The sequence below is a fragment of the Theropithecus gelada genome, chromosome 14 (assembly GCF_003255815.1).
Source record: "Theropithecus gelada isolate Dixy chromosome 14, Tgel_1.0, whole genome shotgun sequence".
NCBI classification, from domain to species: Eukaryota; Metazoa; Chordata; class Mammalia; order Primates; family Cercopithecidae; genus Theropithecus; species Theropithecus gelada.
In genome coordinates this window covers 812755-825661 of record NC_037682.1, presented here as the reverse complement: position 1 = coordinate 825661, position 12907 = coordinate 812755, and the positions used below count along the sequence as shown (strand labels likewise).

Sequence of the window (12907 nt, the reverse complement as noted above, 5' to 3'; positions counted from 1 at the left end):
CAACAACCCCCCCAATAAAAAAAAAAAAAAAAAAAAAAAAAAAGAATCTCAAAAACATAACCAAATAAAAAACCAGTTTCAAAAATGAACAAAAGGCTGGGTGAAGTGGCTCATACCTATAATCTCAACACTTACAGAGGCTGAGGCAGAAGGATCACTTGAGGCCAGGAGTTTGAGACCAGCCTGGCCAACACAGTGAGACCTGGTCTGTAGAAAAAATAAACAAACATTTAGCCAGGCATGCTGGTGCACGCTGTAGTCCCAGCTACTCAGGAGACTGAAGCAGAAGGACCATTTAAGCCAGGGAGGTCGAGGCTGCAGTGAGCTACCATCACACCACTGCACTCCAGCCTGGGGGACAGAGCCAGACCCTGTCTCCAATAAATAAATAAATAGGCCAGATATGATGGCTCACACCTGTAATCCTAGCACTGTGGGAGGCCAAGGCATATGGATCACACTGAGCTCGAGGCTCAGGAGTTCAAGACCAGCCTGGACAACATGGCGAGACCACGTCTCCAGGAAAGAAAAAAAAAAAATTTAAATTAGCCTGGGAGGTCGAGGTTGCTGTGAGCCACGATCACTGCACTCCAGCCTGTCCGATATAAATAAAATGAAATAATAAAAAATAGGCCAGGCGGGTGGCTCATACCTGTAATCCCGTCATGATCCTTCCCTTTGGGAGGCCAAGGCAGGCAGATCACCTGAGGTCAGGAGTTCAAGACCAGTTTGGGCAACGTGGTGAAACCCCGTCTCTAATAAAAGTACAAAAAATTAGCCAGGCATGGTGGCGGATGCCTGTAGTCCCAGCTACTCGGGAGGCTGAGGCAGGAGAATCGCTTGAACCTGTGAGGCGGAGGCTACAGTGAGCCAAGATGTGCGCCACTGCACTCCAGCCTGGGCAACAGTGAGACTCCATCTCAAAAATAATAATGAAATAAAAACAAACAAAACTGGGCCGGGCACGGTGGCTCAAGCCTGTAATCCCAGCACTTTGGGAGGCCGAGACAGGTGGATCACGAGGTCAGGAGATCGAGACCATCCTGGCTAACCCGGTGAAACCCCGTCTCTACTAAAAAATACAAAAAAATAGCCGGGCGAGATGGCGGACGCCTGTAGTCCCAGCTACTCGGGAGGCTGAGGCAGGAGACCGGCGTGGACCCGGGAGGCAGAGCTTGCAGTGAGCTGAGATCCGGCCACTGCACTCCAGCCTGGGAGACAGCGAGACTCCGTCTCAAAAAAAAAAAAAAAAAAAAAAACCAAAAATAAGATGAAGACTTGAACAAAAACTTCAGCAAAGGGGACCTGCAGCACACACAGCAGTGCTAAGGAGATGCCCAGGCTGTGGCCACCAGCAGACTGCAAACTGAAACCATAATGAGATCCCCCAACACACCCAAGATGAAAATCACGGGGGCAGGACTCCGATGCATCCTGGCTGAGAAGGCAAGGGGCCCGGCAAGCTGAAGAGTCAGGTGCAGAGTCAGGCATGCACCACAGGACCCAGCGACCCTGCCCCTGGTGTCTTCCCTAACAAACTGAAAGTCTATGTCCTCAGGGGCACGGTACGCAAATGCCTATGGAGGCTCCAGTCGTAACAGGCAAGACCTGGCAGCGAACTAAATATTCTTTAGCAGGTAAACAACCTGTGCTACATCCCTACAAAGGAATACTACTCAGTAGTTGGGTGCGGTGGCTCACACCTGTAATCCCACACTTCGGGAGGCCAAGGTGGGTGGATCACCTGAGGTCAGGAGTTCAAGACCAACCTGGCCAACATGGCAAAACCCCGTCTCTACTAAAAATTCAAAAATTAGCCGGGTGTGGTGGCAGGCGCCTGTAGTCCCAGCTACTGGGGAGGCTGAGACAGGAGAATCACTTGAACCTGGGAGGCAGAGGTTGCAGTGAACCGAGATTGTACCACTGCACTCCAGCCTGCGCAACAAAGCGAGACTCTGTCTCAAAAACAATTTTTTTTTGCAATGTGTCATGTGCCATTGCTAACCACAGGCACCATGCACAGTGAACTCCGGGACTCACGCATCTTCCCAGACTGAAATCTGTTACCAGTTGAACAGCAACTCCCAGCTCCGCTCCCCAGCCCCTGACCACGGCCACCCTACTTTCTGCTTCTGAGTTTGATTATTGCCTCACAGCAGAGGAATCATGCAGAATTTCTCGCTTAGCAAAACGGTAGGGTAAGGTTTTTGTTTGTTTTGTTTTGTTTTTGAGATGGAGTCTCGCTGTGTCGCTCAGGCTGGAGTGCAGGGGAACCATCTCGGCTCACTGCAAACTCCGCCTCCCAGGTTCACGCCATTCTCCTGCCTCAGTCTCCCCAGTAGCTGGGACTACAGGCGCCCGCCACCACGCCCAGTTAATTTTTGTATTTTTAGTAGAGACGGGGTTTCACTGTGTTAGCCAGGATGGTTTTTATCTCCTGACCTCATGATCTGCCCGCCTCAGCCTCCCAAAGTGCTGGGATTACAGGCGTGAGCCACCGCGCCTGGCCTGTTTTTTGTTTTTGAGACAAGTCTTGCTTTGTTGCCCAGGCTGGAGTGCAGTGGTGCTATCTCAGCTCATGGCAACCTCCACCTACCGGGTTCAAGCGATTCCCCTGCCTCAGCCTCCCGAGTAGCTGGGATTATAGGCGGCTGCTACCACGCCCGGCTAATTTTCGTATTTTTATTAGAGACGGGGTTTCACCATGATGGCCAGGCTGGTCTTGAACTCCTGACCTCAGGTGATTCACCCACCTACGCCTTCCAAAGTGCTGGGATTGCAGGTGTGAGCCACCGCGTCCGGCCTGAAACCCTGCATCTTTATCCAGGCCTCCCTGGATGGATGTTGGGAGAGTTTACGCGTGGCTGTGGGGGATGGCTGTGGCAGGCTCTCAGCTATCAGAGGGCTCCATTGCGAGGAGGCAGCTGGTGGCGAATCCTGAGCAGCGATGTGATCCGAGGGGCAGGCGGCAGGTGGGACGGAAGCTGATGTCACACAGGTGAGTCCCCCATCTCCCGCCAGGTTTCCTCCACCCCCTTGGCAGCCCAGCAGGGTCAATCAGTGGGACCTGGTCAGTGGGCTGCTGGGGGACCTCAGGCAGGGGGCTTGTCCTTGGGACCTTGCGGCCTCCAGCAAGGGGGACATTCACGGCACCCAGGAGGGCTCCTCCAGAAGGTGAGACACGGGCACTGAACCCAGCCCTTTACACAAGACCTGAGTCCACTGAGGGAGGGGGCGCGTCTGCATCCCCATGACCACCCCAGGTGGAGAGGGCTGAGTGTGGTGCCCCTGCGGATGCTCTGACGATCGCCTCAGGCCACGGGGGTGACAGTGACTTAGACTTGTGTGCATGTGAGTGGGACAGCCAGGCCTAGCTGGAGAACACACACACACACGTTCACCCACATACATGTGCACTCACACGCTGACAGTTCAGGGGGTGGACACTGACTCCAGGCCCGGTTGACCTGGGCAGGGCGCTGTTGTGGCGTCTGCAGCCACCCCACAATGTCACCGGTGCCAAGTGCCCAGCATGTGTGGAGCAGGTGGGGACACAGCGGGTGTCCGAGAGGGGCTCTGCATCCAAAGGCGAGAGGTGGGTCTCAGCACAGCTGCCCTCCCCCATGGTATGGCGACGGTCACTACCAGGTGGCCTGCGCTGGCCTCCATGTGGCTGCCAAGGGTCATCCCTGAGCACTCAGCAGGTGCCCGTTCCACGCGGACTGTGCAAACGACTGTCTCATTCACCTCATGGCAACCCCATGGGGTGGATACGAACGCACGCATTTGACAGGTGAGACATCCGAGGTCAGGGGGGAGGAGACAGACCCAACCTTGGCCGTGCTCTCCAGCCCTGCCCTGCGCTGGACCCAACCTAACCTCTGCAGCCTCCCTGCCCTGGACACAAATCTGGCTGAGACTCCAGACCCTGATGGGGCAGAGCCTGGCACTGCAAGAGCCACCAGGATGGGCCCCCTGGGTGTGGGCAGAGGGTGGTCCTCAGTCTAGGTTTTTGCCAGAAGATGGGTCCCTGCAGGAGGGGGTCTCAGCAGCTCAGACTTCAGATGCAGTCACTGCTGCTTGCTGGGGGACGGCCAGACACGGAGCCCTCTGTTCTCCGGCAGTTGTGGACAATGAGAGATCCGTGGATTTGCGGGTCAGGGTGCAGGGACGGGCTCTCCCCACACAGCCCTCCCACAGTCTTGTTCTCTGGGATTGGCAATTTGCAGGGGCGTCCCCAGCATCAGACCAGGGGGGGCTACACAGGGACCCAGATCCATGGGGCCCAGCCTCCGCAGGTAACCCCAGACATCAAGACCCTCCTTAAGGGGATGAGCTGGCTCTCCGCTGCCCATCAGCGCAGCTCCAGAATGCCAGGGGGCAGGGCTGGAGAGCACGGCCAAGGCAATGTCCGCTCCCACATGGGGGCCTGGTCCTCCCACACACTGGCCTGGCCGGGCTGTCCCCGAGGCCAAGGCCTAGTGGCATGAGGGGGCTTCGTGGAGCCCAGGGCAGTGGGCTGCTCTCTGGAGTCCCCAGGACCCTAGCTGTGGCTGGCCAGAGTCCCTGGACCCTGGGTATCAGGACAGACGCCAGGTTGTCCAGTGGTTCCCGTGCTGGAACTCCTGTCGAAGCCACCCAGGGACCTGGTGCTTTCCACAGTTCAGCATGGAGCATCGGTGCTGGGCCCTGTCCCCTCCGCGTCTGTCCTGGATACCCCAGGACCACAGCACGGGTCAAGCCCTGCAACCCCAGTGGGGACCTGACACCAGGCCCTGCCCAGCCCCATAATGACCAAGAGGCAGGTCCAGAGACACCCCCTGCACAGGGTCACCTGCATCTGACCCCCTCGGCAGGCAGTGACCGGCACGGTGTGGAAGGAGCCAGGGTGGTACCTGGCAGCCCCAAAGGGCTCCTGGTTTCAGGAAGTCTGTATCGATGGGGAAGCTGGTCACTTGGAGACTGCTGGAGAGAAGGGCAAGTGTGGCATCTCCTGGACAGAAGGGTGAGTGTGGCGTCCCTGCAGCCCTGGCTGGCCAGCAGCACGCCCTGCAGTCTCTTGCCCAACCTCTGCGACGGGGACCCCTGACAGGGCACAAGTCCCCATCCCAGAGAGGCCTGGCCCAGCCTCAACCCGAGCCCTGGGAGGGGAGGGGCACCAGGGGTGCCGTGGGCCTCCAGCAGCAGCCAGAATGACCACACGGGTGACTGAGCACTCTGTAGCTGTGGCCAGACCTAGAACTTGGCCCAAGGCAGGGCAAGCCCCTTGTAGCAGAGTGGATGGCTGAGCCTGTGCGTACCCAGCAAGGCCGAACCAGTGACGCTACCAGGCTCCAAGAGCAGCCAGCCATGAGGCAGGGGTGGGGCGAGGGCAGGGGCGGGGGAGGGCGGGGCGAGAGCAGGCGGACCAGCTGCCAACCTCGTCCACTCCAGGAGGCAGGGATGGCCAGGCTCCCACGCCCTAGTGGCCGCCACCCGACCACCAATAAGGCAGAGGCCTGAGGCCAGTCGGTGCTGGAGCCCTAATTCCAAGGTCCACAGACTGCTCCAGGCCAGAGAGATGAAGAAAACTGGGCATGTGAAGGCCCAGGAGGCAGAGTCCCTATGTCTGCCATTCTTGGCAAGTGCGTTTCACCATGGGAAAAGGTCAGGAAAAGCGATGCCTCTCACTGCCAAGGCTCCCAGGTAGAGACCAGAGCCGCCGGCACAGATCCCCAACCCCTAAAATCACCTCCCTCTGGAGGACCGTGATGCCCTCCTAGTTGGTAGCAGCACAGTAAGCTCTCCTTATGATCTGCCTGCTTGTCCAGAGCTCTCTGCCGGAATCCACGGACACTCTGGGGCAGGCAGGAGGAGACAGCAGCACAGCCCAGACCCCTGACCAGCCTCTCCCAACCTCCCCCTCCCAAAGGCTGTGGAGAGCCCATGGCTGGACAGGCCCGAGGTTCCGACATACCTCATGCCAGGCCACACGTGCACCGTGTCCCACCCTCAGCCAAAATCCAAGGTCAAGACCATCCAATAATTTACTGCGATCCCATCTGCGCCTGACAAGGGCCCACAGAGGCCTGGGAGGGGAGCTAAGGGCTGGGGTTCTGGTAGCATCTGGGATGCTCAAGACAGTCTGTGCAAAGCATCCCTGGGAGGGTCTGCGGTCACTTCAGCCCATGGTCCCTGGGTGGCTGGGCTCCAGCAGCCCTTCCTTCCTTCCTTGCTTCCATCCTTCCTTCCTCCTCTTTCCGTCTGTACCTCCTCCCTGCATCCGGCACCTCCATGTCCTGAGCTTGTGCTGGGCGGGGCACAAAAGAGGCTGCTGATCGCAGGCGAGGAGACCGGCAGGGGTGGGGAGCCCGGGGTCATCCGGTGGGCGTGGCGGCCGCCCTGGGAGCCCCCCTCACCTGCGTCAGGAGAGCACACACTTGCAGCTCATGCAGCCGGGGCCACTCTCATCAGGAGGGTTCAGCTTCCGCAGCTTATGCTGCCGAATCTCACGCACCAACGTGTAGAAGGCATCCTCTACTCCCTGAAAAAGGAGGAATGGGATCAGGAGGGACAGGCCTGTGGCCCCCTGCCTGGGTGAGGGGTTCCCTGCTGTGCGATCAAGCCGTGCCTGGCCCAAGGCTCCCGACTCCACCAGCCACTTCCCCAGGCCCACCACACACACAGGAAGCTGGGCTCTGGTCATCTCGAAGAGCCCAGGGCCACCTGCACCACGCTACAGCAGCCCCTCAAAGGTCAGGGTGGCCCAGGACCCTCCTGAACTCCAGATCTGGCCAGGGTTTGACCACCCTGCACCCAGCTCTCATCTGAGCTATGGCCAGTGTCCCCGGCAGCCTCACTAAGACTCAGAACCAACAGGTGCCCGTGGGACACTCTGGGGACAAGAGGGGCTGGGCCCCAGGGTCACCGCTCCGGCCTGGCTCAGGGCAGCTCTCCCCAAGGACCTCCGCCTTCCCCGGAGCTGTGTCGGCCCAGGACTGCAGGGCGTGAGCCCAGACCCCGGCCCTTGCCTCCCTCACTGCCCTGCCGTCCCGGGAGACTTACAGCGCGAGGGGCCGCTGGGTCACATGGGTCCCGGGGGGTCCCAGAGGGTCCCGGAGCTGGAGCCAGAGCCAGAGCGGCTGCCCTGTGTCAAGGGAGAGGGGTGAGTGAGTGCTGCTCCCTGGCTGGGGCGGGGCGGGGCGAGTCCCTGGCTAGCTGTGGGCTGGAGAGCTGCCTCACCTGTCGCGTCTTGGCCGAGGTCTCGATGTAGGGGATACCATAGCTTCGGGCGAGGTCCTGAGCCTGCCGAGACTCCACGGTGCGTGCAGCCAGGTCACACTTGTTCCCCACCAGCACCATGGGCACGTCGTCTGAGTCCTTCACCCGCTTGATCTGCTCCCTGAGAGGAAAAGTGAGAGCTGGCTACAGGGGCTGCAGGCACGACTGCATCCAGGACATGCACAGAGAGGACAGGAGGCCCCTGTCTGGGCACAGCCGGCCTGACCCCACTTGTGCCTCGTGGGCTCCCGGGCCAGCCTCACGGGGTTCACCTGTACTGGTGGATGTCCTCAAAGGACTTGGTGTTGTTGATGGCAAACACACACAGGAAGCCTTCCCCCGTGCGCATGTACTGGTCCCGCATGGCGCTGTACTCCTCTTGGCCAGCCGTGTCCAGGATGTCCAACAGGCACGTCTCCCCATCAATGACCACCTGCTTCCGGTAGGAGTCCTGCAGGAGGACAGAGCTCAGGGACCCCTCAGGACCCTCCATGCGGGGAGTTCACAATGCCAGCCTCTCCCTGTACCTCTCATGCCCCTCTCATGCCCCCTCATGCCCCTCTCCTGGGGTGCTGAGACGAGGGGCTCCCCTTCTCTGGAGGAAGCAGGAGACAGGCCCAGAGCACCATGCAGGGCCAGGGGCCGCAGCCACCCCTATCCTGGCTGTGTGCTGGGCTCGCCCACAGCAGCTGCCAGGACCTGGACGGCAGCGCCAGGCTCACCTCTATCGTGGGGTCGTATTCGTCCACGAAGTGGTTCTGGATCAGCTGGATGGTCAGCGCACTCTTGCCCACACCGCCGGCGCCCACCACCACGAGCTTATATTCCGTCATTGCTCCTCAGGGGCCTGGCCCGGGGTCCTACAGGGTCTCCTGCCCCACCTGCCAAGGATGGCCCTGCTCAGCCAGGCCCAGGCCCCACAGGGCAGCTGCTGGCAGAGCCATCTGAAGAGCAAACCCATAGCGGGCCCTGGGTCCCAACGCCAGGCAGCAAGGACTGCAGCGTGCCTACCTGTGCAGCTGCAAACCAGCGCGGGGGAGGGCTGTCGCCTCGCCCCCACTTGCTGTTAAGGACCCAGTGAGGGGAAAAGGGAGCCAGCCTCCAAAGGCAAGGCTGACAGCTGAGCGCTCTCAACCAAATTAGAAGCTGCTGGGTCGGCAGAAAGACTAAAGGGAGGCGCCCGAGGGCTGAGGTTACCGTCCTCCTAAACAGGTCTGGCCACGGCGGAGCGCGCCACGGCGTGCCCGGGCAGGCCAGTGCCAGCCTGCAGGCCCCGTGGCGCTGGTGCCTCCGACAAGTATTTGCTGAGCGCCTACTGCGTGCTAGGCGCCGCTAAGGGGAGGGCAGACCCGGGCAGCGCCCCGCGCCCCCGGCGGGGAACCGGGGGCATCTTTCAGCCACAGAAAGCTGGAGAAGACAGAGGGGCTCCTGGGAAGCAGGGGCTGAGCCGCAGGAAGGGGCCGAGAGGCGGCGCGGGAGACCCGGAGAGGGGAAGGGCCCTGGGGCTGAGGCCCCCGGCCTCGTCCGCGACCTGTGATGCTGAATCGGGGGTGCCCGGGCGTGCCGTGGCCGCGGCCGCCTCCGCCCAGACGCGCCTGGTTATGAGGGCGCCGGGCCCGAGGCTCCCGGGGACGCCGGCGTGAGGACCGTGCCCAGAGCGAGGCCACGGGCGGGGCCCGGATTCCCGCAGGCCCCAGGGACTAAGGGGCCTCAGCCCGCCCCCGCCAGCCGCAGCCCCCGACGCCCGCTCACCTGTGCCCGGGGGCCCCGCCCGGCCCGGGCCGGCCCCACCCACCCACTGCTGCCGCTCACGCCCGCCGGCCCCGCGCCCCCGGCCCGCGCCGCGCGTATGGCTGCCGCCTGGGGGCGGGAAGGGCGCGCGGCCCGGCCGACCCCGGCCCGCACTCACCGCTCACTGGCGCGACTGCCCCCGGGGCCGGGGCCGGGGCCGAGGCCGGGGCGGGGCGGGGGCGGGGGCGCGCGGTTCTCCCCGCGCATGGGCTCCGTCCGCGGCGGGTGCGGCTGGGGCTGCAGGCGCAGGGAGCGGGCGGCGGAGACTCGGCCGGGCCCGCGCACGCCCCACCCCGCGCCCGTCCGTCAGCCCGGCGCGACCTACCATTGGCCGCGCTCCACCAGGCCCCGCCCCGCCCCGGTTGGCTGAGCGGCCCGTCTGTCAGGAGCCGCGGTCGGGCAGGGCTTCCGGGAGCAACGCGGGAGGCGGAGCCAGAAGGGCCGCGGCCTCGGGGGGCTGGGCTCGGCCGGCGAGCGGAGGCAAGCTCGGGGTTGCTCGAGGAGGGCGAGGGAGCAGGTGTCTGGGGGCCTGCGGCGGCATATCCGAGCAGGGCCGTGGACTCTCCCGGGAACAGGCCGGCGAGAGAACCCGACTCAGCGGCGCCCGTGCACTCGAGGCCCTCCCTGCGCCCGCAGCGCGGCGCCGCCCACCGCGGAGGTCCCGGGGCTCCGGGCTGAGGAAAGGCTGGGATCCGTCGGGACCAAGGCGGGCCGCTCGGAGCTGGGGGCCCCCGGGTGGCCGCGGGGTCCGGTTGCCCGGCTCCCCTTCCGCGCAGGTGGAGTGGCCCCGCACCCGGACGGTGCGCACCCCGCCTCCTCCGCGCACCCCACCTACCACACGCACCCCAGCTCCCCTACTCCCACCTCAGCCCACCCCGAGGACGCTTTGCAGCCCCGGTGGGGTTTCAAGCGGCGGGCGCAGCCGTGCGCCCTGGGGCCAGGCGTGAGAACGCCCCCTCCACTACTTCTCTTACTTGGGCCTGCGTGGCAGGCGACCCTGCCCGCTCAGTCCCCCCAGACTTGAGGTTCCAACCATGCAGAAGCTCAGCGTGGTGCAGTTAAACGGTACCTACAGGTTGCCACAGGAGAGCGAAGTGCCCAGGGCTCACCCCAAGTACAAAGACCACATCCTAGCTCTTTCAAACCCCAAAAGACGTGGTTTTTTTTTTTTTAACATTTTTTTAAATTGCAAAGGAATCAGAAATACATTCTCATTAAAAAGCAAAAGGGGCCGGCCGCGGTGGCTCACGCCTATAATCCCAGCACTTTGGGAGGCCTAGGCGGGTGGATTACTTGAGGTCAGGAGTTCAAGACCGGCCTGGCCAACATGATGAAATCCCGTCTCTACTAAAAATGCAAAAAATTAGTCGGCTGCACTGGCGCGAGCCTGTAGGCCCAACTACTCAGGAGGCTGAGGCAGGAGAATCGCTGGAACCCGGGTGGCGAATGTTGCGGTGAGCCGAGATCGCGCCACTGCACTCCGGCCTGGGCGACAGAGCGCAACTTCGTCTCAAAAAAAAGACGTTTAAAAAAAAAAAAAAAAGGCGTTTTACGGTCAGGCAAACCCTGCCTCTGCCCAACCCAGTGCCCGCCCCGCCGCCACGCCCTCTTGCGCTGGTCGCCGCTGACCCGGGGCTCCACCCACGTGCGGTCCCGGGGGTCCCGCCTGCCGTCCGTCCACCGCGCGGTCGCAGTCAGAGCCCGGCTCGGGGCGGACGCGCATGAACGCAGGTGAGAGGCGGCGACTGAACGGCGGGCGGCGGCGTGTCCCACGGGCCGGGCACTCGGCCGCGCTCCGGCATCCGGTCTGTGTTTCCTGGTCCTCCGGGGCGCTTGCCCCGGTGCTTCCTTTTGCTGTCGGCCTCACTTCCAATCGAAGGTCAGGGCGTCAGGCCTCGACCCCAGGGGCGACCCTTCCACGTGGGAAAGGTGGGCGCGAGCCTCCAGCAGAGACCGCCCTTGCCGGCCCCGCGTGGGAAGCGCCGGGATCGCGAGGAAACGCGACACGTGCACCGCGACGGCCCGGGCACGGAGCCGCAGGGAGCTGGCACCTGACGCGCCTGCGCCCACCCGACTTGGTGGCGCGTCACCTCCCCCGGGATCGCCCACCCAAGTGCCAACTCACGTGGCCCCGCCCTTAGCGACCGTTGCTAAGGGGCGTGGCTCAGCCCCTCAGAACCCGAGCCTCCTTTGGCTTATAAATATTTGCGTATTCAAATGAGGACCCGCCCACGTTGCCATGGGGCCCAGGCCGCAACCCCGCAGCCGGAAGAACAGCCTGGAGTAGGAGACAGCGCCTGGCGGCGGAGGGCGCCCAGGGCCGAGCTGCCAGGGCCGGACACCTGGGCTGAGCCCTCAGGTGAGAGCCGAGCACACCCTTGGGGTGGGAGCCACAGGCCTCGCCCTATGCCTGGTGGCAGGAGGGAGCCTGCGCCGAGGCGAGGGCGCGGGGACTAAGCAGCACAGCCAACGGGGACCCAGTGAAGGCCCCGCACGTCAGAGCTGGTCCCCTGGGGACCCTTGCCTCCACCACCCCCTGGCCCTGCACTGAAGGGGCTCCCTGTCAGGAGGCAGGAGGGGCCCCAAGCCTTGCCCCTGAGGGAGATGCAGAGGCAAGGACCCGGGGTCTCGGAGTTCCAGGGTGGGGCTCAGCAGGGGAGCGGGCTCTGCCCTCCCAGCGTCCATGGTGAAGGGGCAAGGGCTGCAGGGGACCAGAGGTGATGAGCTACCCACCAGGGAATGGCACTAGCTGGGGTGTGGAGACAGAATTCCTCCAGTTTCCAATTTGGGGAGCATGGGGGCTCGCAGAGGGGACACGGGGTAGGAGCAGGACTGCGAAGTGTGCGGATGGGTTCAGGCCTGGGCGAGAACACCAGGAGCAGTGTCTGAGGTGGGAGTCCAGTGGGGGCTTCGGACTCCACAGCCTCCAACCCCTGGTCCTTGCACCCCTAGGCCTTGCGGCTCAGACCAGCCTGATACTCGGGCTCTTGGGCACAGAGGAGACAAGGGTGGCTGACTCAGCCCTTAGTGCCACCCATAGATGTTCTGGGGCTGCGCATGACCCGGCCAGCTCACGCACTCCATGAGGCTCAAGACTGGCAGGCCTGGGATGGAGGTGGCCAGAGTCTTTGGGGGAACGCAGTGGTGGGGTCCTGCTGTGAGGCCTGGGACCTTCCACCGTCTGGAGAAAGGCAGGCAGTGGGGGAGATTCTGGCTGGAAACTCCTTGAGACTCTAGTTTGAGCTTACCTTCTTTGATTCTTGGTGCATGGTCACCTTCCAGACCAGGCCACTGAGGCACCCGGAGCCTGAGCCGCTGCCCTGCTCCAACACTCCCGCCCACCACCTCTGTCAACGGCCGGCCAACTCGCCTGGCGCAGGGGCAGCTGTAGACAGGATGGAGAGGATACATCTTCAATGTCCATATGTGGTCAACAGATGAAAGCCACGGCCAGAAAGTTCTAAGTGGCTACATGTGCATCTGCCTGTTCACGGATTCCTTCGACAAATATTTGAGCGTCGTCTCCTGCGGCTGTGGATAGCAGAGGAGCACCCAGGCCACGTGCAGGCCACGTGCAGCCCACAGCGCTGGGGCGAGGCAGGCCCTCAACCGAACACATAGTAAGACACACAGGGCTCCAAAGAGAATTTGTCTCATCAGGAAGATAAATCTGGGAAGGCTGGGTGGGGAGAGGCTGGGTGAGGAGTGCTGTCAAGGAGTCAGTCCAGGTCCAGACTGAACAGAGGAAGGTGGTCAGGGAGGAGGATGCTGGACGCTCCAAGCACATTTCTCACTGCACCCCTGGAGCTCGTGATTCCAGGGTCTGCGGCCGAGGCAGATGTCTGCTTTTTTTTTT

The 12907-nt window shown here is 62.6% G+C and overlaps 1 protein-coding gene across 4 annotated transcripts; it reads right to left on the bottom strand.

Annotated features, from left to right (window-relative positions):
* Nucleotides 1-6008: 6008 nt before the first annotated feature.
* HRAS (HRas proto-oncogene, GTPase) lies at nt 6009-9321 on the bottom strand. Of its 4 annotated transcripts, XR_003115766.1 has the most exons (7): nt 9170-9321; nt 7983-8141; nt 7533-7711; nt 7222-7381; nt 7045-7126; nt 6399-6523; nt 6009-6289 (listed from the first exon to the last, which is right to left on the bottom strand). XR_003115766.1 is itself a non-coding variant. In XM_025358481.1 (6 exons), the coding sequence occupies exons 2-5, from the start codon at nt 8091-8093 to the stop codon at nt 7064-7066; spliced, it is 513 nt and encodes a 170-aa protein (XP_025214266.1). In that variant the 5' UTR covers nt 8094-8141; nt 9170-9321; the 3' UTR covers nt 6009-6523; nt 7045-7063. The 4 variants fall into 4 exon arrangements, 3 of the variants coding, with proteins under 3 accessions (XP_025214266.1, XP_025214264.1, XP_025214265.1); XM_025358481.1 differs by having other exon boundaries at nt 6009-6523; XM_025358479.1 differs by lacking the exon at nt 7045-7126.
* Between the last annotated feature and the right edge of the window lie 3586 nt (nt 9322-12907).